The following is a 27,727-nucleotide window of genomic DNA, read 5'->3' on the forward strand; positions in this document are numbered from 1 at the left end:
TGGAGCTAAGGAGAAAGCCCGTGCTTTAAGCTAATTGGGGAATGTGATTTATGACAGTTTATTGGGAGTGGGAATTGCACTTTGTTACTTTGTATCAGGGAGAACGGAATTTAGTTTTGGGGTTCAACTATATAGTACCGATACTTTGTTTCCCGAATAAAATATTCTTTAAGGAAAACAATGCCTCGAAGTTGTTTTGAAGGGTTTCATCTATTGGAACCATGACACATGTATTTACAACAGCTGCTGTGAACTGGGGTCATGTAATTGCCATTTGAGACCTTTTCAGCCGGCATTCGACAAGTAAAGCCAATGGACTTAACAGTCATGTGATTCACTTAACAACTGCAGGGATCTCCTTAACAACCATGGCAAAAAAGTTGTAAAATCAGTCAGGACTCATTTAACAACCATCTTGCTTAGCAATGGATATTGTGATCCCCAGTGTGATCTTAAGTCAATAGATAACATGCTGCAAAACCCTGGATGATCACTAGATGGTGGCGATAATCTTGAAAATACATTTCTGCTACCATCTTGTGGTTCTCTAGATTTTTGCAGCCCCAATCTGATAGCCCTGTTTTCTTCTTCTCTTGATTGGCTTATTCTAAAGGCAAAAGTGAATATTCCAAGGATTATTAATATTCCATTAATGGACCATGATTTGCTTCAACTATAGGAACAGAGAATTAGTGCTCTACACTATTGGACTGGCCAGCTATTCTATTCAGTTCCTATTCAGTTTGCCCAAATCAGAGTAGAGTAGAGTAGAGTAGAGTAGAGTAGAGTAGAGTAGAGTAGAGTAGAGTAGAGCTGGAAGGGACCTTGGAGGTCTTCTAGTCCAGCCCCCTGCTCAAGCAGAAGAACCTATACCATTTCAGACAAGTGACTGTCTAGCCTCTTCTTAAAAATCTCCAGTGGTGGAGCACCCACGATTCTTGAAAGCAAGCTGTTTCACTGATTTATTGTCCTCACTGTTAGGAAATTTCTCCTTAATTCTGTTTGATCAGTTTCTAATCATTGTTTCTTGTCCTGCCCTCTGGTGCTTTGGTGAATAATGTGACCCTCTCTTCTTTGTGGCAGCCCCTTAAATACTAGAATACTGCTATCATGTCTCCCCTATTTCTTCTTTTCTTTAGACTACCCAAACCCAAGTCCTGTAGCCATTCTTCATATGTTTTAGTCTTCAGGCCTTTAATCATCCTCGTTGCTCTTCTCTGAATTTTTTCCACTCTCAACATCTTTTTAGTGATATGGTGATCAAAATTGGATGCAGTACTCCAAGTGTGGTTTTAATAGGGTTTTATAAAGCAGTACTAATACCTTGTGTGATCTTGATTCTATGCCTCTGTTTATACAACCCAGGATTGTATTGGCTTTTTTGACTGCTGCTGCACATTGCTGGCTCATGGTTAAGTGATTGTCTACTAGGACTCCAAGGTCCCTCTCACAATTACTGTTTTTAAGCCAGGTCTTGCCTAATCTAAACTTGTACCTTTGATTTTTCCTGCCTAAATGTAAAACTTTGCTTTTCTCCACAATGAAACTCATTTTATTGGATCGGGCCCATTGTTCAAGTTTGTCAAGATTTTTTTGGATCCTGAGTTTGTCTTCTGGGGTGTTGACTACTCTTGTCAGTTTAGTGTCTATGGGCATCAAAATGGGCATCAAAACATGTGACGGATCCTCTTCTCTGTTCTTTCCCTCTACTGGCAGCACTTAAGAGAACTTAGTAATGCAACAATACAGCATTAAGAAATCTTTTATAATCTGATGTGTACAACTATCACATAGAATCAGGGATGGAATCATTGTGCAGATATTGAAAACAATATGCTTCCTCTGAAGCCTAGTCCGCTCCCAAAACATCTCTGTGGCCAGTGTTTTACAATGGAAAATGGAAAATGGTGAAGAAGCAGAGCAGCAAGTTGGATTGAATGGATTCTACCTTTCCTTCCAAGTTTCCTTTCTGTGATTGGACTGCCCTCTCTAAGGCTCTCAGGAAAAATCATCTAAACCAGGGGTGTCAAACTCAATTTCATTAAGGGCTGCATCAGCACTGCGGTTACCCTTGGGGGGCCAGGTGGGTGTGGCCAGGGTGGGTGTGGCCTACTGGATGGGCATGGATGGAGTGGGTGTGGCCTGGGCAGGAGTGGGACAGATCTGAGGGTCTCTGGCAGAAGAGGGTGGGACCAGGGCAAGTGCCAAAGCATGGTCCACTGGAGGAGCCTCGCTGTTCCTCTCAGGCCATGCGGGGGGGCTGGATGGTGGCGCAGGCTGCCCAGAGCCCTGGGCAGCAGAGGTCAAATGCCCAGCCTGGTCCTTGAGCACCCACGGCACCAAGCCCAGCCCCACTTCCCCAAGGGGGCACCCAGCTGCTGCTGCTGTGCTTGCTCTCCTTAGCCAGTTGCTCATGATGGGTATGAGGGCAAAGTCAGAGGGAGGCCCACTCCCTCTCCATGGGAGGAGACCCGTTTTGTATCCAAAGCTTCCTTAGCAATAGAATGGGAGACCCCAAGATGGGCCAGGAGGAGGGAGCAAGGGGATGGTGAAAGGGCAGCAGGGCAGGGCTAAGGCAGGACTTCCCTAAGACCCTCCCTCTTCTTCTTTCCTCCTTTCATTCCTTCCTTCCTATGTACAGAGTGGTGGGAAACTATTTGAGATGAGGGAGGGAGAAAAACAGGCAAGAAACGCAGCTGTGGACGTGTCACCCTTCATGAGGAATGAAGAAATGCACCATCGCCTGGAAATGACCAGCACATGGCCATCATCTACTTCACATATCTGGCTTGGTGGGCTCTGGAGGAGGAGATGCCATGAGCAGCGTAAGAGTCAACGTTACCTGCGCAATGCTGCCCAACCGCCAGCCTGCCCGGTTTCGGCAGGCAGTGAGGCACTCTCCTGACAGCACCGAGAGGCTGAATCAGGCGAATCAGAAAAGAAGCGTGACGCCGCCCAGCCCCGAGCCTGTCTAGTCTCAGCAGGAAGCAGGCCACTCACCTCATAGTGCTGAAAGTCTGAGCCAGGTGGCACAAATCTGAAAAGCATGATGCTGCCCAGCCCCCAGCCTGTCTGGTCCCAACAGGCAGCGGGGCACTCTCCTAACAGCACTGAGAGGTTGAGCTGGGAGGCATGAAGCTCACCAGCTTTGCACCTTGCTGCCTGCTAAAACTGGGCAGGCTGGGGGCTAGGCATTGCACTTGTTATCAGAGTTGCACCACCCAGCTCAGCTCTTGGAGCTGTGAGGAGAGCGCCCTGCTGCCTGCTGAAATTGGGCAGGCTGGGGTCTGGGCGGCATCACGCTTCTTTTTGGATTTGCACCACCCAGCTCAGCCTCTCAGTGCTGTGAGGAGAGGGCCCCCACTGCCTGCCGAAACCCATCCCCCGGAGCCCATCAAGCCAGATATGTGAAGTAGGCGAGAGCCATTTGCTGGCTACTTCCAGGTGATGGTGCATTTCTTCATTCCTCACAAAGGGTGACATCTCCCCAGCATGAACCCAGGGGACGGGGCCGATGTAACAGGGCTGGTTCCTCACTGTTTCCAGACAGCCTTGTGGAGCTAAGACTGAATACATTTCAGCATAGATGGCCACCACAAAATTGTATATTAGCTCCCGGCTGGCCTGGGGCAGGGCCAAGGCAACAGGGGCTGTTCCCTCACTGTTTCCAGGATGGAAAACACTTCATGGGCCGCATCTGGCCCCTGGGCCTTGTGTTTGACATGTCTGATCTAAACAACAGGAGATCATTATCAGAATTGTGGAGACCATTCTGTAACATGAGCACATCCATGAACATACAGCATAATGCTACATGCTGTGCCAGAAAGGGTTAATTTCATTCAAATGGAAAGTATCATAAGAGATTCTCCCAAAGCTGATTATGCAAGGAAGAAACAAGTATAAAGAAACTGCATTCAGAAGTCTGAATGATGAGAAACTTCCACTGTGTTTCAGAACTCAGTTTGTCTTAACATCCTTTTGCAACAATATATTATCAGAAAAAGTGATTGGTTTAAAAGAAACACTATGCAAAAGGAAATAATGTTTTCATTTTTATTTTAAAGATCAGCTAAATCTTTTGGGAAAATACTGAATTATATGTAAATTACTTTGACACAAAGCAAAAGGAAACAGCAGGCAAATCTTCACCTGTAGAATTTGGAAAATCGGGAAATGTGGCAGAGTTAATCTAATAGTATTTAGCTTGCAAAGAAAATTTCAAATATATATTACACAAAAATGTAAATAAAGCAATAAAGTTACCTTTTGATAATCACCAGGCTTATTTCCAAATGTCTGCTGCACTAACTTTTTGATAAGATCTGTAAAAAAGCAAGAACATTTCCAGCTTTTAGAGATATTCTAAAAAGAGAATTAAAAAAAAACTTGTAAACACCATTTATACCCAATAATCCTAGGGTACCAGTATTCAATAGAGAAATGATAGGGCCCTCTTTATTGTTTCAGCTATCCCATAAGCATTTCTATTGACAGAGGCCTTTAGGATTTTTAGGGATAAAAAATGGGTTTTTAGAAGTTCCATAGTCATTCTATTAAAATATCCCAGTTATTGGTCCCAAAATTGGTATCAGGTCATAAAACAAAGAAGAAAAATATGCAATAGAAAAGACACACTGCTTAAAAGCAAAGAGTTGAACAAGGTAAAAGGGATTATTTTTAATACCCTCAAAATACTGCAAAGTACTCATTTTTCATCTATATCCAAAATTTAATAGAATAACAGAGTTGGAAGGGACCTTGAAGTTCTTCTAGTCCAACCACCTGCTCAAGCAGGAGACCCTATACCATTCCAGAGAAATGGCTGTCCAGTTTTTTCTTAAAAGCCTGAAGTGATGGAGCAACAGTGATGGGGTCGATCTCACATTTTTTTAGCTTACCAAGTGTCAGGATTCTGACTGATGAACCCAACGAAATAAACACAGCTGAGATGATTAAATCTCTAATGTAAAACTTTGAGTGTACCATTTCGGCACAGATGAAAGTGAAAACCAGCTCTGAGGTTTTTGCATCTAATTTGACATATTAAAAGAATAGAAATCTCCCTCCCAGGCAGTTGTTATGAGAGAATCCACAATCTTCAATAAACATTCCTCCGCATGTCCTTGCTTCTCACGATGTAGCTGGCAGATGCTTACGGCTCACATTCCAATCACATCCCTCCCCCCATGCTGTTGGCAAGCTACGGATCAGTTATGTCTGCACCAGCCTGATCACTCTGCCAGGCAGCCTCCCTAAAAGCCAGAAGGAACCTGGAAAACAATAAGTACAAATTAGTTTCTGTAATGTCCATTATCCTGGTGGTCCTGTCTTTTGGGAGTACTTAGTATGGAACTTGGTAACCAAGTGATCTGCTTTAACATGGTGAGCTTTTGTCCATCTTGCCTCTGAGATCAAATAGGCTCTCCACTGCACTAAGTACTGTAATCTCCCTCTGTGTATTCTAGAATCTAAAATTCATTTTATTTTGTAATGCTCTTCACCTCCCACCATGATAGGACCGGGGGCTCCCCTTTCAACTAGTCTTATCCCGGATCCATGAACTGGCTTCAGTAGGCTAGAATGGAAAATGGGATGCATCTTGTCCAGTATCCTAGGTACTTTTAACTCTATTGTAACTGGATTGATCACCTTCACTATTAGGAAAGGCCTATGTATTTTGGACCCGATTTCTTACCTGGCAGTCTCAGACATAAATACTTTGTGGAGAGATACATTCTATCTCCTACATGAAATGCTCCATGTAGCACTCGTCTCTTGTCTTCCTACTTCTTTTGGCTTTTTGTTGCTTTATCTAGGGCTTTCTTTACATTGCCCCAGACGCTTTGGAATGAGACTACCCAGTCGGACAAGGTCACTGATGAGGGGGGCTCTTGAGGACCTTCTGGCATGGGCATGAATTCTACCCCAGTAGCCACCTTAAACAGGGTGAATCCTGTGCATCTATGCAAACAGCAGGAGTCTTGCCCAGTTAGGCTGTTGGTAATTTACATAGCAATGCAGGTACTGTTCCACCATTGCATTGGATTGTTCTGCAGCCCAATTGGTAGGATGAAACGCTGAACTAAGCCCCTGTGAAGATCCAATCATCTTTATAAACTCCCTCCAGAACCTAGCAGTGAACTGAACCCCTTGCTCTGAAATGATGAATTTGGGCACCCCATGCAGGCAGTAAATATGCTACAGGAACATCTTTGCTAGCTTTTGGGCTGAAGGAAGTCCAGGGCGTATGACAAAATGGGCTTGCTTGGAGAACAGGTCCACGACAGTCAAAATCAAGCTATTCCCCCCATTCTCAGGCAATTCCACTAAATCCATGGCTATCTGTTCCCAGGGTCAGGATGGGTCTGCAACTTGCTGCAGCAGTCCAGAACTCTTCCCTGGCATTCTTTTACTGGCAGCACATCCAGCACAGCTTTTCACATAGCTTTCAATGTCTTTTTTCATCTTTGGCCACCAGAATTGATGGTTGGTCAGATGCAAGGTCTTTAGAAACCCAAAGTGGCCTGCTTGCTTTGGGTTTTGCAAGTTTTGCAAGTTTTCCATTGCAAAACTTGCACTCAAAAGTGGTCGGAGACATACAGCTTATCCCCCTTACAGTCTACTCCCTCTCTTAGGGTCAGTTCCTCTCTAAAAGCTCCGATGTAATGTGTCTGACTAATGAAACACTTCAAAGAACTTTCAGGCATTGTTTAACCTAAATAGCCTTTATTAGTGTAAAGGAATCTCAGCACGGCATAGAGAATGCCAAAATGTGTATTTCCCTTCCTTCGCACATAACATTCCAGGAATTTCCCCTCCCCTATTTTGGGGTCATGATTCACATTTTCCAATTAGCCTGGGGGGCAAAGATTCACTTCCGTTCCCTTCTGCGCGCTTTTCTCTCCTTTTGTAAAGCAGTTTTTGTGTTTCTCCAAACTTCTTCCCACCCCCTCACCCATTGGTCAAATGTCTGGGAAGCAGAGGGCACCTGAGGGTATTCAGGTATTGGGCTGAACTCTTTTCCTGTGGCCACTCTGAACGGCATGCAGCCGGTGCTGCTGTGCACAGAATTATTGTACACCACCTCTGCAAAAGGGAGGAGGTCAGTCCAGTTCGTCTATTGGTAAGAAACGTAGCATCTAAGATATTGCTCCACCATTTTGTTAGCGGATTCTGCAGCCCCATTGGTGGCAGGATGAAAAGCAGATGATAAACCTTGAGATGATCCAATTAATTTAAGAAAACTCCTCCAAAACTTCGCTGTGAACTGCACTCGCCTGTCCAAAATTATTTGCTTAGGGGCACCATGCAGCCGGTAGATATGTTTCAGGAACAATTTGGTCAGTCATTGGGTAGATGGGAGTCCTTTGCAGGCGATGAAATGAGCCTGCTTCGAAAACAGGTCTATCACAGTCCAGATGACAGTATTTCCTCTACTTTCAGGTAGGTCTACTATAAAGTCCATAGCTATTTCTTCCCAGGGTTGAGAAGGGTCTGCAGTAACCCAGGGTTTTTCCCTGGGATTCTTTTCATTGTGGCACATACAGTACAACTTTTTATATAGTTTTCCACATCCCTTTTCAGCCCCGGTCACCAAAATTGTTGTCAGGTGAGGTGTAGGCTTTTCAAATATCCAAAGTGTCCAGCCTGTTTTACATCATGGCTGTGTTTGAGAGCATTAAGATGGAGGGCTTCTGCCAAATATAGTTTCCCCCCTTTGTAAGCCAAGCCATCCCTGCACGTTAGGGAGGTTTGATTATCTTTGAACTATTGATTGGTGAGGAGCTCTCATTTTATTTTCTTTACCACACGGTCATCAGGATTGGGGACCCTGCAAGGCGTAAGTTGAGCAGCAGTTTGTGGATTGGGGATAATTGCCCTGTTCTCCTCCCGTTCTCTTTTGTATTGGGGTAACTGGGATAGCGCATCAGCTAGGAAGTTTTTTCCTCCTGGTATGTACTTTAGAGTGAAGTTGAAGCGGTTAAAGTACTATGCCCACCGCACAGGGAGTTTTCAGTGCTTCTAGATTTTTGTGATCTGTCCATACTTCAAATGGTACTTTGCTCCCTTCTAGATAGTGTCGCCAGTTTAATAGTGCCCACCTAATTGTGAAGGCCTCTTTCTCCCAGATTGCCCATCTCCGCCTGCTTTCAGTAAATTTCTTAGAGGTGTAGGCGCAGGGTTGCAGAACCCCACTTTTGTTCTTTTGTAGTAACACAGCTCCAACTGCCACATCGCTGGCATCGGCTTGAATCACGAAGGGCTCCCCTGGGCAGGGGTGCTTTAGGACCGATTCAGCAGCAATTAGTCTCTTTAAATTCTCAAAAGCTGTTTCACAGCCCATCGGCCATGCTAGTGGTTGGCCCGGTCGTGGCTTCCCTCCTCCTTTGCCTGTTTTGAGTAGTTCTGTAAGGGGTAGGGCAATGTCGGCAAAAGAGGGGATGAATTGACAATAAAAGTTGGCAAAACCCAGAAAGCTCTGGAGCTGTTTGTGAGTCTTTGGGGACTACTATTCGATTATAGCTTTCACCTTGACTGGATCCATTTCAATACCCTCGTTGGAAATTCTGTAGCCAAGATAATCTAATCGGGTCTGGTGAAATTCACATTTTGACAATTTGGCATAAAGCTTGGCATTCAATAGTTTCTTTAACACTTCTCTCACCAGCTTTATGTGATCAGTCATATTTGTGCTGTATATCAGGATATCATCAAGATAACCAAAACCCCTTTGTACAAGTGATCATGTAGGACCTCATTAATCAACTGCATAAATACGGCTGGGGCCCCCTGGCATGACTCTGAACTGATAGCTCCCTATAGCCAGATGGGTTAATAAGTCCATTTTAGGATGGGGAGGGGATATTTTTTTTCCACACTCACAGCATTGAAACTCTTATAGTCTACGCGCAGAGATGAAGAGATCCATCTTTTTTTTCTTTGAACAACACAGGGGCTCCCATGGTAGATTTGGCCCGTTCGATGAACCCCCTCACTAGGTTTTTGTTCACATATTGCTGCACCTCCTCCATTTCGAGGGAGCGACATAGCATACATTCTCGGGCGTGGGAGTTTGGCTCCTGGCACCAGTTTGATGGAGTCTCTGAGTGGGCAGGGCATCGCATTCTTTTTTCACTAAATGCCTCCACCAGGTCCCAGTATTCATTGGGGATGAGTGGATCGCTTGGCGGTGGTGAGGCAGTCATGTGCACTCGCTCATTGGGTGGCCTAAGGTGTCCTGCAACATCAGTTGAATCAGCGGGAGGTTTAGGCCCTATAGGTAGTCTCACAGTTCTCATTCCTTTCTCCCACCAGATAAATGGCTTCCATTTGTCCAACCAGGCTAGCCCTAGGATCACAGTCTCAGTCATTTTTGGAACCACTAAGAAGCGAATAAACTCCCAATGGGCACCTATTTCTAGGCCTAAGGGCTCAGTTAATTGTGTGACAAGAGTCCCTCCCATCAGGGAGCCATCGGCTTGCTCAAACCTCACAGGTTTGGAAAGCTGTTTTGCCCCTATGCCCATTTTCATGACAAACAGCAGACTAATAATGCAGCAGGTGCATCCAGAATTGATTAGCATATTTAAGTCCATTTGTGCCCCAGACTTAGGGATTATAAGCTTGGTGGCCAGTGAAAAAGGCGGGATTTGTCGACCCACCATTGGGTCATTCTCTCCTTCATTGTCACTGTCAAAGGAGGGTAGAGCAGGAGCGGGTCCACTCAGAGTCCTGGCATCCTCCTTTGTGGGGGTGTAATCTGGGCAACAGGTTCTTGTGTAACCCAGTTGGATTTTTCTCTCATTAGCTTCTGGGCAGGTTTCCTTCTCGTCGCTGGTTCCGGTCTGGTCTGCAGTCGGGGGTAGGGGACTGGACAGGTTGCCACTCGATGTCCCTCTTGTCCACACCGAAAACACTTAATTGATGGGCCTGCAGGTGGTCTGGGTCTCTCAGCCATTGCAGTAGTTGGGGGGTTTTGTGGGGGTGATTGCTGTCCGGGTTGCTCAGGCGGCTGCTTGGATTCAGGTGGGAGTGGCTTCTTATAGAGGGCGAACTGAATATCTAGCTTCACTGCTGCCTGGTACCATTCTTGCAGCTGATCAGGTACGGCTCGATAGATGCAGGCCTGAGAGAGGTGATCGTCTAATCCCTCAATGAAGTGATGGATTAGGAATTGTTCAGGCCACCCCTCTATTTGACCTGCTATCTTGCAAAATTCCCGCAGGCCTGCTGGCTTGTTTTATTTTGTGGATTTGTTCTCTTGCTTTAAGAGCAATAGATGGGTCCTCAAATCTTTCTCTCAGCCCTAGGAAGGGTCTCAGCCCTAGGTGGGGGTCCTCCAATTCGGGGGCTTGCTCATTATATAAATTGTTCAGCCATTCGGATGCTTCTCCTAGGCTGGATGCAATCACATCGACCATGGCCCCCTGGTCCGGGTAGAGATAGGCCCAGCAATTCAAATGAGAACGCACTTGGTTGAGGAAAAAAACAAGCTTCTCTGGGTCCCCATCGAAGGTTGGGGCAATTATAGACTGTTGGGGACCCCACTGTGGCTGTTGCTGCTGGCCCCATTCTAGCTGCAGATTTATGCCCAGGGGTTGCACGCTCAGGGACTGTGGCCAATCTCCCTTCTGTAGTTGGTCTCCCACCAGCTGCTGATCTCCTGGCTTCTACACCACCCCAAGCTGTTGCAAGGCCTCTATTAGCTGTGGCAAGTTCAGAGATCGCTGACCATCTATCTGCTGAGGAACCCAATCTACCCATTGCTGCAGATGCTCCAGACTGGATTTCCCTCTCTCTTCAGGGTTGGAGTACCTAGCAGGGGAAGACAGGATCTGAAAGGCTTTCTGATGTGCATTGAGAGGGGTATAGGCTCCTCTCTGCAGGAAATGATTTCTGCTTTTCACCTCTGGGTTTTGAAATCTTTCCAGTGACTCACCCAAAACATCGTTATCTCTCCATTCTGCTTTTAAAGTCTTTGCTCCCAGCTGGGAGATCTGCCAGAGTTCTTTCTCCCCCAGCTGGCTGGCTGCCGTTCCATTCCCTGGGGAAGCTGCTGCTGCTGCTGCTGTCATTCCCCTCCATGGGGAAGCTGCTGCTGTTGAGATGCTGGCCTCAAGCCATCTTTCCCCTTCCATAATGAGATCTTCCCCGAATCTTTGTCAGTCTATCCCTTTAGTTTAGAAATAGTGACCAGGGCTCAGGACCCCTTAACTGGTTTAAAAGAATTGTGGATCTTGGCATGATGTCATGTGTCTGACTAATGAAACACTTCAAAGAACTTTCAGGCATGGTTTAACCTAAAAAGCCTTTATTAGTGTAAATGAGTGTCAGCACAGCATGGAGAATGCCAAGATCTGAATTTCCCTCCCTTCGCATATAACATTCCAGGCATTTCCCCTCCCCTATTTTGATTCACATCTTCCAATTAGCCTGGAGGGCAAAGATTCACTTCCGTTCTCTTCCGCACGCTCTTCTCTCCTCTCTCATTCTCATCTGAATTAACTCTAAAAGTACCAGACAGTTCTGCATATTTTGTCAAAGCAAGAATATTCAATACTAGCAGCGTTGACATCCAAGCCATGTATCAGCCTGCAACTCTTGTTTCAGTTGCTGAGTGAAAGCATCACTAAGGGAAGAGCTTTTCCTCTTTGCTAGCTGCCTAGTGGTGGCTTGGGCTGCTCGCTGGTTAGTGGAGATGATGGAATTCACCACTTCCTCTCAATTGCTTTTGTATTGGGGCATGTGGGATAGGGCGTCACCCAGGAAATTTCCCCCTTTCCCCCCCCTCAGGATGTACTTCAGCTTGAAGTCAAACCAATTGAAGTACTGGGCCCACCTGATTGCTTGGGGGAGAGTTTGCAGGGAGTTCTCAATTCCTCTAGGTTTTTGTGATCAGTCCATATTTCAAAAGGGATTTTACTTCCCTCCAGGAATTGCCTCCAAGTCAATAGTGCCCATTGTACTGAGAAGGCTTTTTTCCCCCACATTGCCCACCGTCTTTCGGTTTCATTCAGTTTCCAGAGTATATGCGCATGACTGTAGTTTCCCCTCTTTTTTCTTTTGGAGGAGGACTGTCCCTACTGCCACATCGCTAGTATCCATTTGGATTACAAATGGTTCCTCTGGGTTGGAATGCTTTAGGACTGGCTCAGCTGCAAACATTCTCTTAAGTTCCTTAAATGCTGCTTTGCATTCCATTGTCCAATTAAGTGGCTGGCTTGGCCAGGGTTTCTCTTCCCGTTCCCCTGTTTTCAGCAGTTCTATAAACGACAGGGTGATCTTTAGAAAGGAAAAAATAAACTACCGGTAAAAGTTTGCGAACCTCAGGAAACTTTGTAATTACTTATGAGTTTGTGGGGCTTTCCATTCTAAGATGGATTTTACTTTCCCTGGGTCCATCTCCACTCCTTCGCATGACACTCTATAGCCTAGGTCAGTGGTGGCGAACATATGGCACACGTGCCAGAGGCAGCACTCAGAGCCCTCTCTGTGGGCACGCATGCCATGCCCGAGATGGCAAACGTCCCTCTTCAACCAGGCGCCCGCTAACTCACCGAGGTCCCATGTGGCGGGATGCATCCCAGCATGGCTAGTTTCCCTCCCCTCCGTCTCATCCCTCCTGGTCTCGCATGCTCTCCTTTTCCCAGGCACAACCCACTGCATCACCTTCTCAGCTGTCGGCTATCCATCCAGCTCAGAGCGGTTTCTCTGAACTGCTGGTGGTGGACTCCGGAGCCCCAGAGTGCGCCGGTTGAGGGGCCGGCAGGCTGTGGCTGATGATGGACACTGTTGGACCCCATGCAGTCGCTGGCCTCTGTGTGCGGGGGCCGACAATGTCAGGCAGCAGCCACCCCGGCCCCTGCCTCGCCTTGCCCTGCAACAATGGCACCCCTGCCCTGCCTCACTTTGCAGGATGAGCTTCCTGCCCACTGCCACATCTGCCAGAGACCCCCTGGATCTCCCCCAACCCTGCCCGGCCCCCACAGGCATCCCTCCCCACAAACAACATCAAGGTGACCATGCGCACCTTGGCCACACCCACCCAGTCTGCCATGACTACCACAGCCATGCCTACCTAGTGGGCCATGCCCACCTGGCACCCGGCAATAAATAAGTGGGTTTTGGGTTGCAGTTTGGGCACTCGGTCTCTAAAAGTTTTGCCATCACTGGCCTAGGGTAATCTAGACAAGTCTTGTGGAACTCACACTTTGACAGCTTGGCTTACAAAGTATCCAAAAGTTTTTTGTGCATTATCTCTGAATAGATGAGGATGTCACCCAAGTACACAAGAACCCCCCTGTATAGGTGCTTATGCAGGACCTCATTAATAAGCTGCATGAATACTGCAAGGGCCTCTTGAAGCCCAAAAGGCATCACTATAAACTGGTAGCATCCCAGCGGGGAGTTAAAAGTGTTTTCCACTTGTCGCCTTCTTTAACTCTCACCCGGTAATATGTCTCCCTCAGGTGTAATTTGGTAAACACCTTCCCCTTAGCCAAGTGGCCTAGCATGTCCTTCGGTCAGGTAGGAAGTGGGCAGCCCCCCCATTATCAAACCATCTATCTGTTTGAACCTCATGGGCTAGCATAACTTCCTCACCTGTAACCCCAGCTTTTGCACTGTTTGTAGGCTGACCAGGCATCTAGTGCACCCCAAGTCTATTAGGGCTTTTACTACAGTCTTTGCCCCAGAGCGGGATGCTACGATTTCCACTTGATGTCCAGGGGTTTGATGGAGTTACTTACTATTGGGTCATCTTTCCCTTCACTGTCACTTTCGTAGAGGATTAACTGGAGCTCCTCCAATGTTGGAGTTCCCTTCCCTTCACTGCTTGAGGAGGAGACCTCAACAATCTGGCAGGCTACTCGCATTTTTTCTTTTCCTTTGCTTGGTGACTTTTTCGGCTTTGGGTGAGTCAGGTTCACCAGGGCCAGTCTGGGTGTGGGGGCAGGGCACATTACTGCCTGGTGACCATCCTGGCTACATCAGAAGCAAAGTCCAGGAATGCGCCTTGGGATCTCGTCAGGGATGGGGGACGGCATGGTTGGAGCTCTCCTACCCAACGTCTCTCTTGACTTTTCTTCAGATGGGCCTTGGATCTCCAGCGTCCCTTGTACTCTCTCAGGTCCAGCTCCATCTTGGTTACCAGCTGGTACCAGTCGTGAAGCAGATTTGGTATCCCCCTGGGCAGACACATGTAGAATAGTTCTTGATTCAAGCCATCTCTGAAGTAATGAGTCAAGAGCTGCTCCAACCAGTGCCTTAATCTCCCCACGATCTTCCGAAATTCTTGGATATATTCTGCCACTGACGGGCCTCCCTGCTTCACATTATGGGCATTATTTTCTGCTCTTCGAGTGTGCATGATGTAGCCAAAACAGGTTCTAAGCTCACCCAAGAACATGTCAGGATCTCCCAGCTCTGGGGCTCCCTCATCGTGGAGAGCAGTCAACCATTCTGCCACTTCCCCTTCAAGGTTCTCCATGATCAAGCTCATGCAGGCCTCATCGTCAGCATACATCCCCCCATACCGATCTAGGTGTGACCACATATGGTTTAGGAAGAAGGCTAACTTTTCCGAGTTGTCATCAAATGTAGCCTTGATGAGAGGAGGCTGAGGGGCTCTTGGGGCACCCCAATACCCAGGAAGCCATCCCATGCCATAAAGGTACTGGCTGCCAAATATCTGTGGTTGGGGTGGTGGCTGACCAGTAGCTCTGGGCAGTTGTGTGGCCACTGGCAGAGAACCAACAGCTCCAGGCCCTGGGCTTGCCTTGGCAGTTGGATGATGGCTGACTGGGGTCTGACTGCCTCCTCCACTCAGCTATAGCAGCTGTCGCTCCCATGCTGGGTTGAGGTGGCGGGATCGGTGCAGCTGTCATGAGTTGACTGGGTCTCATCCAAGGAATCTGTTCCCATTTCCCAGCCAGCTCTCTCCCCCGCATTTCCAAATCACGGAACATCTCCTTCAGTTGATCAACCAACGAACTGATGCTGGCTGCTGTATATCTCCATTCCATTGGACCTTCCCATTCTGAGGTTCTCCTCTCCCTCCAACTCTGGTCTTGGCTAAATCCTGGGCCAGCATAGGAGAGTGGGAATTTGACTTCAGCTGCCTTCGACATCCCAGCTCTCCACAGCTCAAGTTTGGGTTGGCAGAAGGCTCCTATCGCTCCGGTTCTTTCTTGCATGGCTAGCAGCTCCTTCTCCACCTTTACCTTCAGGGGGGTTGCTGCTGCCTGGGTGCTGGGGTCGACCTGGGTTGTGATTGGAGTTTCCTTCACTGGTCCCATCTTGGCTTTAGTCGATAGTTCCGCCTTTCACTCCATTCCGGACATCTTCCACTGACTGTTCACAGCCCACTCCGGTGGTAGTTGGTATAGGAGCTTAGGACTCCACAGGTTAATTTTAAAAGGTTGTTTTTAAAAGGATGAAATAGAGAGCTGATTGAATGTCAAGGTTCTGACTGATGAACCCAACAAAGTAAACACACCTGTGATGATTAAATCTCTAATGCAGCGGTTCTCAACCTGTGGGTCGTGACCCCATTTGGGGTCGAATGACCATTTCACGGGGGTCGCCAAACAACGCAGTCCGCCATTTTTTCCCCTTTTCCTTAGCTGTGCTACTCCCTTTTATTCTATTGGCTTTTAAAAGCCAATAGAATAGACTCTCTTGAATAGAGTCTAATTCTATTGGCTTTCAAAAGCCAATAGGAATTGTCCAGGCTGTCTCTGCCCTGCTAAGCCTGCCAAAAGTCCCATTCTGCAAACGGTGCTGCAAGTTGTCTGCAGCGAAGGCGAGCTGTCTGGAAGTTTCCACCCCTCCCTGCTGAGCAATTACTAAAAATGTACTGGGCCAGGGGTGGGAGGTGGGAGGCCAGTGGGCGCAGGGAGGGTTGCTGGCGTGCGTGGGGCCCGGCAGGTGCCTTACCTGCCTTGGGCTGGGCCAGCTGATGGCCCAGCCGGTGGTCGCCCTGTGCCGTCTCTGCCGCTTGCCAGCTACGCCTCGACTGGCGCAGGGGGCAGCACCACGCATGCGTGGCACTCCCGGGCAGGGAAAGTCCTCGACTTACGACTGGTTGGGTAGTCCTCGACTTATGACCGGTTTAGTCCTCATCTTATGACCGGTTGAGTAGTCCTCGACTTACGACCAGTTGGGGGTTGCAGAATTAAAAAGGTTGAGAACCACTGCTCTAATGTAAAACTTTATTTCAGCACAGATGAAAGTGAAAACCAGCTCTGAGGTTTTCATGCCTAATTTGCCATATTAAAAGAATAGAAAACTCCCTCCCCCTTTTATGCAGATGTTATGGTTACGGCTAATGAAACACTTCAAAGAACTTCCAGGCATTGATTTCCCTAAAAGTCTTTTATTGCTTCAAAATGTTGGCACAGGCATAACGAAGTCTATGCTAAGATCTAAGTTCTCTTCCTCTGAGCAGTTAAATTATCAGCATGTTCCCTCCCTAAATTAGCTGTCATATATCATGTTATCCAATTAGTGTGAAGGTCAAAGGTTTCCTTCCTCTCTCTTATGCTCTGCATTAACTCTAAAAATACCAGACAGTTCCGCATATTGTCAAAGCAAGAATATACAGTATTTGCAGCGTTGACATCAGGTCATGTTGCCCAATTGCAAATTAGGCAGTTGTTATGAGAGAATCCACAATCTTCAATCTGTATGTCCTTGCTTCTCATGATGTAGCTGGCAGGTGCTAATGGCTCACATTCCAATCACCTCTCTCCCCCCAGGCTGATGGCAAGCTACAAAGCAGTTATGGTCACTCTGCAAGGCTTGACAAGAAGTAGATCAAGCCTTGCAGAGTGACCATAACTGCTTTGTTAAATGTCTTACTGAAATCCAAGTATATTATGTCCACTGTATTTCACTGGTCCATTAATTTAGTAACTTTGTCAAAGAAAAAAATAAGATTTGCCTATTATAAAGCCGGTGTAGACCAAAAGAAGGACAGGTTTTTCAGATTTTCAAAGTAACATCAAACAACATTTCCAAATTCACAATTTATAACATTTGTGACCTAAGCAGAACTATAAAAATGATGCTGCTATCATAGACTATAAATACAGTTGATTTCAAACATTTCTTATGCTTCTGGTAAAGGAAATGATTTTTGATATTTTGATTAATGTTTCATATCAGTCCTGTAACTTAGATCCCAGAAGAAAAACATTCCTAGAATTTAACTAGAATGTATTCAATCATACATCTATCATTCCTTGTCCAGTAATTAAGAAAACTGCAATAAAATAATTATATCCTTATTCCTTATGATTGAACTCCTAATTACTTATTATTGAATGTCATATCTCAACGTTTTGTTCATTCCAGCCCTCAGGTGATATACAAAAATTTTTTACAAGGTACAAGAATATTAGAATATAATTAAAAGGTAACCCAAAATAAAATCTGTTATTGACATCATTAAGAGTTAAAAGCTTAGAGAAAGATGTGTTCGAACCATTTTTCTAAATACTAGGAGCCTGGAGATCAAATCTATTCCCCTCCATTGACTGGGAGCTATTCAGGAGAAAGCTTGTTACCCATCCCTGTTATAGCAGTGGTGGATGCTTCCAAATCTGTCACATGTCCAAATAATGCTGATCCAATTATATTTCATCTCTAGTTATCGACTATGGAAAACCCCATTTCTGCCTTCTCTGGATTCTGTCATATGATGAAGGGGAAGGGGGGTGAACAAAGGGGTTTTATGGCCCTCACTTCCTTCAGTACAACCTCAAAGGGACTGAATGTGGATACCACCAAAAGGACTAATCATAACAATGGGGCCATCAGCTTTCATCTACTCCTCTCTGAAGTCTCCCTTCCACCGGCAGTGAGGAAAAAAAAGGTGGAAATGTAACACCTGGGATTGTCTCTGGAAGGATAATGGGGTGGGGTGGGGCTGCTGGGAACCCCTTAAAACCTTGACCGTAGGGCTTGGGCCCCAGGTCTTGTCTAGAACGCCTGCAACCATTTTCTCTTAATAAAGGATGCCTGTTGGAAGAAATATTCCAAGAGTTCTGTCTTCTTAAGTTGCAAAGTGGGGTGGGTCCTTACATTAGACAGGACCTGCAGAATTAGTCCACCTGGAACCTTGCCAGGGGACTTTGCAAAAATTACCATGTCAGAAAACAGAGCAGGGAAGAGAGAAAGCTCCCCGGAAAGGGAGCTGCTGCCCCGACTGAAACCCTGCCAGATGTTGGGATCCGAGAGGTCAGATTCCTCAGGAGAAGAGGTGGTGGAGACACAGGACCACAAACCTTGGTGGTTAATGGGCATTGGAAAGAAAGGCGAGTAGCAAAAGAAATCAAGAAAGGTGACCCTGAGACGGGGGGCCAACGACCAGAATGGAAGCAGGAGATGGAGAAATCCCTGCACGCAAGTGAAGAGGAAGGGAGCTGGGCACCATACTCAGGCTGGATCCTAGAGAAAGCTATCGACCTGATGAAGAGAACTCTCAGCTCCCTAGGAGAGGAGAATTCTGAGCCCTACGGCCGCCCCACCTCCTGGAGCTGCAAAGGGAGAGACACCGAGGGGGAAGTGGAACCTGCAGCCCTGGGGACATCTGCTGATCCAGTAGTCCCCACTCCCCACTGACCTGCAGACAGCGATCTGGGTGGAAGACACTACTACCGACAACGAAGGCACCGATCCATTCAAAGACTCCTGCCGCTGGACGTGAGATTCAAGGGGGAGCCAACATGCTTGGGGTTTTTCCTAATCCAAGTCCTCAGCTACATGGAGGAATTTTGGCGGCACATCCCCAGCAACAAAGCCCGCATCCGGATCGTGCAATCTGCCCTGGACGGGCTGGCCGCAGATTGGATGGTGAACTTGCATGACTCCAATGCCCCAGAGCTCAACGACTTCAACCGTTTCATGTCCTCCCTGAGAAGATGATTTGAGGACCCCCTGGCTGATTGCAAAGCCCACGAAAGGATAAAAATGATGAGGCAAGGCAAACACCCGGTAGCTGAGTACACGCAAGAATTCCAGGCCAATGCCAGCAAACTGAACTGGCCGGAAGACATCCTCCTTAGCCATTTCAAAGATGGACTAAATTATGACCTATATGATGCTTGCCCGCCCCGAGGGGACCCATACCAACTTGAGGAATGGTACGTCTTGGCAGAGGAAGCAGAAATCGACATACTGAAGAGGCACCGATGAGAAAAACAATGGAGCCACTCACTGCCTGAGTTGACACGCGAACCAGTGAAACCATCAGCTACGGCCAAGAAGCAAATGGGGTGTTTCAAGTGCGGGAGAGAAGGGCATCGGTCTGTAGAATGCCGCTCAAAAGCCCCCCAGCACAACCCAGACAGATCCCCGATCAGCAAATCTGGAAAGTCTCCAGCTAAGCCAAAAGAACCTGCCAGGAGAATGATGGAGGCGGTGGAATCCTCCACCTCTGCTCATCAGGGGAAAAGAACTCCAGCCTACACCACAGGGCCGGTGGACGCCTCAGATGACAGCTTGGAGGGCGAACCTCTGGAAGGGGATGCATCACACCCATCCTCAAGACAGTGACTATATTAATTCCCCGCATGCCTGAAGCCGTGAAGGTGAAAGCTTTAATAGACTCTGGCTGCATCCACTGCCTCATTAGCCTAACACTAGTGGGGAATCTGGGCATTCCGTCAAGGAGACTGGAACAACCAATCTCATTTGGCCAGTTAGATGGGTCCATAGCAGGGGGGTGCCAGCTACCCTAGCCACTTTACCAATACACCTCTCCCTGGGCAAACATGAGGAAGACATAACATTTCTAGTGACCCCAGGCATGGAATGCTCGACGATCCTTGGGATGGAATGGTTAAAAAAATGGAACCCCTGGGTGAATTGGAGGATGGCAGAAATCAAATTCCCGAAGGGGGACCCTATGGACTTAAAATCCCAAGAGGGGCTACCAGAATCAAGAACAGAAAAAGCTTGCGGATTACCACCGGGAGAAGAGGGAGAGGGGGAAGGCATAAAGCAGACCCTCCGGCCATGGGCTCCGAAGAGCATCTGTCTGTTCCGCCCCTGGAGATGGGAACCGGGAGAAGAATCGAGGCAGCTGGGCATTGATCGGGGACGCAAAGAGGTCCAGAAATGGTAGGCCGAAACGGTGACAGATTTCTCTGAAGACCCTCGGATGGAAGCGCCATTCCGAGTGATCTACGTTGTCCTGCTCAGAAGGTCGGCCTGAGTATTCGCCTCTCCTGAAATATGATCAGCCTTGATGGAGGTCAGATTGTGTTCTGCCAGGAGCCCAGTAAGAGCGACTCAACCAATAAAGTCCGAGATCGGGTGCCCCCTTGTCGGTTGGCAGCCACGTTGTCCGTGAGGACCAGTACATGACGCCTTGTCACCAGGCTGTGAAAGTGGCAGAGGGCTAGATGTATGGCCCGTAGCTCCAGCCAATTTATGTTGTGCCAAAGGTCTGAGCGGGACCAATGGCCCTGTGCCCACTGTGAGCGAAGGTGCGCTCCCCAGCCAAACAGGCTGGCATCAGTCGTTAGTACTATCCGATCTGGCTCCTTGAAGCATGACTGTCTGAGCATGGTGGGTGATAGCCACCACATGAGGGAGCGCAATACCTGAGGTGGGAGTCTCACCCTTCATTGGGAGGCACTGAGGTTCTGCCTCTGGAAGGGGAGTACGAACCACTGCAGTTCCCTTGAGTGGAGCCTGGACCATGGGACGATCGCTATGGCCGAGATCATCTTCCCTAACAATTGGGAGAGACTGACCAATGTTACTGTCCGATCCCTGCGTAATTGGAGGACTGACTCCCTTATGCTGTCCCGCCGTTCTTGGGATAAATACACCTGGCACTCCACCATATCTATGATGGCCCCAAGGTGTAACAGCCTTGTTGTGGGAACCATATGACTCTTGGGGAAGTTTACCGAGAACCCGTGATCCTGGAGCATCTTTATCACCAGTTCGAGGTCCATCATGGCAAACTGGGTGGACGATGACTGGATTAATATGTCATCCAGGTAACATTGGACTCTGACTGATACCATCCTTAAGTGAGCTGCCAGAACCGCCAGGATCTTGGTAAATACCCTGGGAGCCGATGATAGGCCAAATGGGAGTGCCCTGTATTGAAAATGGTGCCCCTTGTATGTGAACCGTAGAAACTGGCGGTGGGCCAGAGAGATGGGGATATGAAGGTACGCCTCTGTGAGGTCGATAGATGTCAGGAAGTCCCCTTTTCTTACACTTCCCAAGATGAAGCGGAGCATTTGCATCTTGAATTTGTAGTATGCAAGATGAAAATTCAAGCCCTTGAGATCTAAAATGGCTCTCCATCCCCCTGACGCCTTTGGGACGACAAAGAGGATGGAATAAAACCCCCAACCTCTCTGGTCCCTCGGCACCGGTTCTATGGCCCGTATGTTTAGTAGATGTTGAACGGCTTCGTTCATTAGTCTTTCCTTTGTTGGGTTCCTTGGGTAGGGGCAAGAGAGAAATTGATTTGGAGGGTTGGAGATGAACTCTAGGGACAGGCTGTGATGTACAGTATTTAGTACCCACGCGTCTGTGATGATGGCCTCCCACTGGTGGGCGAAGAGACAGAGTCTGCCCCTATGGGAGGAATCACTGGAGAGTCACCTGGCACAGCGGAATGGTCGGCCATTCCCGCGAAAGGGCCGCTTGCCCTGAAATTGCTGTCTAGGTTTGGCCGCCTGTCTGTCAGATTGCCTATCCTGTCTGTCCTGCCTGGCCAGGAAGGGGCGGATGAGTTGAGTGTAGTTATACCTAGCCCCTGCACAAAAGGACTGTCTTCTCGGGTAATAATTGGACCATTTGTCCGATTTCTTTTTTTTTAATATATTTTATTAGTTTTATAGTTTTAACAAAAAGTATTTGAGACACACTGTGGTGTTTGGGTAAACACAGATTCCAACATAATATCACACAATAACAGCTCAACTTAATACATTTGCTATAATCTCTCTATTTCCCTCAAGTAACATAATAAATTTAATATATTTCATTTCTATCCTAAATTTCTATTACTACTAAACCTGTTTATTAAAACTTTATCAATTTCAATTACCATAATCAAATAATGTTTTACTCAACATATTACCCCTTCAAATATCTCTTGCAAATATATTCAAGTTCTTAATCTCTCTCATCCCTTTTTTTATCACCAATCTTATTTATTTCTTCTTCCAATAATAACTAATTTAGTTTTAAAAAAGACAATATTATCATATCATATCAAATCATATTATTATGCACAAATATCTCTTGATTAATTAAATTATACAAATATATATAGTTATAATTTTCTTACTTCTAAATCTAGATCATTTGACTTAATTCATTTCCATTCATTAAACAAACCAAATTCCATCCAATTACCATAACGAAACATATTATTATACACAAAAATCTCCTAATTAATTAAACATTTCAAAATTCCAGTCTAAATCAATCTACTACTCCAAGAGATGCATTCTTAGTCTCTATAAAGCCAAGTTTCTTTTTTCATTCCACATTTAACTTTCATATTTCCATAACAAACAAACTTCCATAAAGCAAAAAAGTCATCAAACTAAATTAAACACACATGAATATAATTGTAGATTTCTTACTTCTAAGTCTAAATCATTATCCTTAAAACAATCCATAAAACCAACATTGCCTTTTAATCCATTCAATAATTTTTACTAATTTAAACACACATGTGTATAATTGCATTTTTCAGCTCTAAATCATTATTCTTAAAGCAATCCATGAAATCAACACTGCCTTTTGCTCCATTAAACATTTTTAAATTTGTTTTTGAGCCTGAGTCTGGGTTTCTTTCTATGCCACACCAGCTTCCATAAAGACGCATCCCTTTCAACCAGTAAATCCATTTTCAATGCTTGTAGTAATCTTTGAGCAAATGTATGTCCCTTTCTCTGTAGTAAGCATCTTTTTTCTCTTTCAACCAATAAATCAATTCTTATTGCTTGTAATAATCTTTGAGAGAATATAAATCTTTTCCTCTGCAGTAAACGTCTTTTTCTGTTCTCTTTGCGATGTAATTGCTTTGTATTTTGAAGTCTTAGTCTTTGCTTCTTCTGGTTCTCTAATTTGCTGGAGAACGGATTGTCAGATGAAATAAATTCCACTTTTATCTCTGTAAATTCCTCTTCTGGCACATTTTGATTTATGCCATAATCAGTTGTAACCTGGACATCAGTTTGGGCAAATATAGTAGAGTCTCTGAATCTTAATTTTGAAGTACAGTTTTTAAATGTAGCACAAATTTCTGCAGTGGCTTCATAAATCTTTTCCAATTCAGTTGTATCTGAGGTTTCTCCATTTTAATGCTAATGCTTAAAAGGAGATCTCTTTTTCTTTTTTGTAGAGGCTTTGTTTAATGTAGAAACATCCACCCCCACAACTTCACAGATGCACAGTTTATCTTTAGTGTTTTAAAGTTCATAAGAAGAAATAAGCAGGGTTGCAGTATTAGATTTTCGCCACTAGATGTCCTCAGTAAGTTAAGAAAGTCCTTTCCAAAAATCAGTTCTTTTTTTTTCTGTCTTTTAAGGTAATGTGTGTGTGTGTGTGTGTGTGTGTGTATATATATATATATATATATATATATATATATATATATATATATATATATATATACACATACATACATACATACATACATACATACATACATACATACACATATACATATACATATATATATATATATATATATATAGGTAGAAATAGTAAATTTCTTAAAAAGAAAGGAGAGAGAAGCCTTTTCCTTTTTTTACCTTTTTAGTGTCCCAATAAAAATAGATTATAGCCTTTCAGTATTTGTGAGATGCCTTTCTTCGCATAAAAAAGCAGAAGCCGCGTTTCCAAGCCAGGGAAATAATTTCAAAAGCTCTTTACAGGCACACAATCGAAAAAATAAACGGAAAAGAGAAAAAAATAAGAAAAAATTCTCACCCGGATTCACCACGGGGGCACTAAAAGCTTAGATGTTATTCGACCTACAGTCTGAAGCAGCAGGGCGAACGGCCATTTTCCTGGCCGATCTTTTTCTCCGTCGGTCCTCAGAGTTTTGTCCGGAAAGCTGGAGGAGCCGCCACTCCTCCGCAGCCGCGTTTGTCCGATTTCTTAAGGAGGTGATTTAAGGACCTTGCGCTTATCCTTATTTTTGGTGAGATAAGGATTCAAAGCGTCTCCAAACAATTTACCTCCCTGATATGGAGCTGCTGACAGACGCCACTTAGACTTGGCATTGGTGTGCCAGTGTTTCAACAAAAGCATACGGCGTCCAGTGACGCTGGATGCCATAGCCCTTGAGGAAAATCTGGCGGCTTGGAGAGTGGCATCTGACGCATACTCGGTGGCTGCCACCATCTTGCTAAGATCCTGGTGGGTGCGGATATCCTCTGCTGGAATATGGGCCTGGAGCTGCCTGAGCTAGCGAAGGGCGGATCTATTAAAGAAGGATGCAGAGGTGGATGCCCTCATAGCCCATGCAGCCGCTTGATGCGTCCTGTGATAGGTGAGTTTGCATTTACGATCCTCGGCTTTGAGAGCCTCAGAGACAGTCCCGGGAATGGTGGTGGGAGATACTAGGGGGCTGAATGGCTCATCCACTGCGGGCACTTCCAGGGCCTCCTCCAGATCCTTGGCCATGTTGTATGGTTTTTTATCATGTTACCTGGGAGGGGAAGGGAGGCCGGAGATACCCACTGTTTTCGGACCGTATTCAGGAACATGGGGGGACAAGGGATGTGGTGTTGAGCTGCCACCGGTTCGGTGAAGTTTGGATCCACCTCTGAATCTGGGGAAACAGTGGTTGTTGTTGAGAAAGGATCAGACCTGAGATGGGCTGTGGATGTGGCCTTGCAGAGTAAAGGGACAAAGAAGAAAAGGTTGAAGAGGCTGCTAAATGAAGGGGCTTCAGGAGGAAGCTCCTCCTCCTCAGACATTGGAATCCCCTGTTCAATGTCATGTTCGCGAAGGGATGAGCCCTCAGAGCAAGTGGATCCAGATGGAGAAGAAGGAGCATAATAGGTTTCAGAAACGGGTTGATGAGTAGGAAGGTGAGCGATGGCCACTGGTCTAGGAGTTTGCGCTCTGGCCTCAAGAGCGTGGTCTACTGCTTGTGCAATCAGTAAGGCTAGATGGTCCGCTGTAGGGAGGAGAACAGGCTCACTTGGCCGAAGCCCGGCCGCAATAGGGGTGAAGGTAGCCTCAGGGGTCCCGTGGTGGGTCCATGTAGCAGCGGGTTGGAAAATGGGATGAGCTTGGTCCGTATCACATGGTGCAGGGGAAGGTAAGGGTTCCCCTGTCGACCATATCCCCAGGGGAGAGGTGGGGGGCCCCATGGGTAAGTCAAAAGGGGACCCTTCGGCTAGAGAGGTCTCTAATCTGGCTATTTTCTGTGCCCTTGAAAATTCCTTTTCTAGGGCTTGGTGTCTCTGGCTGGCCTGCTTTTCAGTTCTCTTGGAGGTCTTGGCGGTAGTTCTGACCTTGGTTTTAGGTGCAGTCTTGTCAGCGCCCTCCAGACCAGATGGATTAGGATCTGTTGGAGCTGATGAAGACGGCAAAACACCCTTTGAGGAAGGCATAGAATCCTCCATTCTCTGATAACACGGGAGCACGATAGGGCACCCCTGGTATCCAGAGAGTATTGTACACTGGGTAAGGACAGGCGCACTACTGGGGATGCCTGGAACCCAGGTAAAGCTGCTGAATGGATAAGGACAGGCGCACGACAGGGGACGCCTGGAATCTAACTATAGCTGTTGCACGGATAAGGACAGACACACTACCAGGGGCGTCTGGAATCCATATAGAGCTGATGTGGATAAGGACAAGTGCACTACAGGTGTCGCCTGGAATCCAGATGAAAATTAATTGTACATATGATAACAGGTGCACAGTAAGATATGCCTGTAATCCAGTTGGTAATTTAGCGACCCCAGTCATGCTGGGTTAAGTGTTATGAGCAAGGTGGGGCCGGGAGACACCAAACCTGAAAAAAGGGCCAAGAGGCCTGGCTAATTAAGAAGGCCTGTAAGATCCTAAGTGTGACAAAGACCCTGGGAGGCTGAGGCCGGACCAGAATAGTGCTCTAAGGGAGCTTGGAGACTCTGTTGTCACACAGGATAGCAGGCCTCAATTGAAAACTGGGCCTATCTGGCATCCAAAATGGTGGCCGTCTCCCAAAATGGCAGCCTGCCTGATGACAGTGGAGACGTTTGTTCCACTCTGTATGCTAACTTCACCCCCCCAACGAGCGCCACTTCTCTGAGGACAATGTCAGTAAAGGGGGAGGAAGGAGCCCCTTCCTCCTAAATCACCTTGAGATAGAATGGATCTGTCCAGATCACATGGATCAAAATGGCAGCCGCGCATGGCGTAGGCAGCTAAATCTGCCAAGGTTTGAGGACGTTTGAAAACGAAGGCCGATGTAGAGGAAAAAACACTCCCTGAGGTAAGGGGAGAGGTCTGTCTGGAAGATCGTATGGTAAAAAACAGAGCTTTCCATCCCACTGATCAGCCGCCTAATAGCTGATTGGCGTAGTCTCTTGGCGCGTGCGCGCATCTCCAGCCAAGGAAGGGAATCAACAGAGCCAAAAGACTGGAGCCGGAGAAATAGCAACTGCAACTCCAAGAGGCCCCAGAAATGTGGGATTGCCCAAGGGAAGGGCTGAGCACGTCATGAAAGGAAGCCTCTTCCACCGACACTGGAATCAGCCACTGGAGCCGTAGCCACAAGCTCCGGTAGAAATGGGCTTGATTTAATGCCCTCTGGGGATTAACAGCCGTTAGTCCTCAGCTGAATCCTATGAATCAGGGGCTTTTAAGAGAGGTTATTGTTGGAATGGGTAGATAGGGGGGTGAAAGGAAGGAGCCCCTTCCTTATAACAACCCAGTTCAAATCTCCCCTCAAGTCAGGAATTGAGAATAAATTCTGAAGTTCCTAAATGGGAAAGAAAGAGAGATTTTGCTAACGGGAAGGCAAATTCTGTGCTGAATACAGCACTACGCAGCAAGCTGGGGAGATGGAAAATCCACCAATAGAGACTGTACCTGCCTAACAGCCAAACCTGCACGTCTATCCTGGGTGAGATCAAGTCAAGACTGGGATCTCTATGGTCCAGGATGGGCGTGGCAACTTTGGCTGACTTGATCTGATTGGGCAGTAATACAGTCTAAACCCATTGGTGGATTCTCCATCTCCAGTGCTGGAGAAAGTCAGAATCCTGTGGAACTGTGGCCCTCCCACAGCTCTACCTTCTTGGCATGTTCTAGAAGAAAGGACCAGAACCACTGCAAAGCAGACTCCCAATGCCCAACTCTTCCAAATGGCCAGGAAGGACGCTATTGCTAATGATGTCAAAAGAAGCCTAAAGGTCTGAGAGAAATAGGAATGTTGGCCTCTCCCATTCTAGTTTCTGGCTAGATCATCTACCAAGGCATCCATAGTAGCCTAACTGCCTTTTCCTGGAGGAAGGTCTGATTGAAATGGATCCAGAAATTCAGTTTCAGCCAGATAACTCTGAAGCTTCTCAATCATGTTACTCAGAATGGACTATTGTGATTCATGATTCACTGTAGTCAGTAAGTTCTGCTGAGTCAGGGGAAGGATTTTTCAATGGAATTGGTATGACTGCCCCCTTCAAGAAGCAGAGGACATAGCCTGCACCCAGTGAAGCACTTGATCACATGT

General features: G+C 46.6%; 1 protein-coding gene across 21 annotated transcripts in view; it reads right to left on the reverse strand.

Annotated features, from left to right (window-relative positions):
* Positions 1-27,727, reverse strand: part of PROM1 (prominin 1) — a 261,692-nt gene that overhangs the window by 149,067 nt on the left and 84,898 nt on the right. For all 21 annotated transcript variants that reach the window (XM_039326544.1, XM_039326562.1, XM_039326543.1 and 18 more), the window contains one exon: positions 4,267-4,325. In XM_039326544.1, the coding sequence (XP_039182478.1) occupies positions 4,267-4,325 (59 nt within the window). The remainder of the gene's footprint in view (positions 1-4,266; positions 4,326-27,727) is intronic.

This window comes from Crotalus tigris, unplaced genomic scaffold (assembly GCF_016545835.1).
Source record: "Crotalus tigris isolate CLP2741 ecotype Arizona unplaced genomic scaffold, ASM1654583v1 scf7180000024341.3516292, whole genome shotgun sequence".
NCBI lineage: Eukaryota > Metazoa > Chordata > Lepidosauria > Squamata > Viperidae > Crotalus > Crotalus tigris.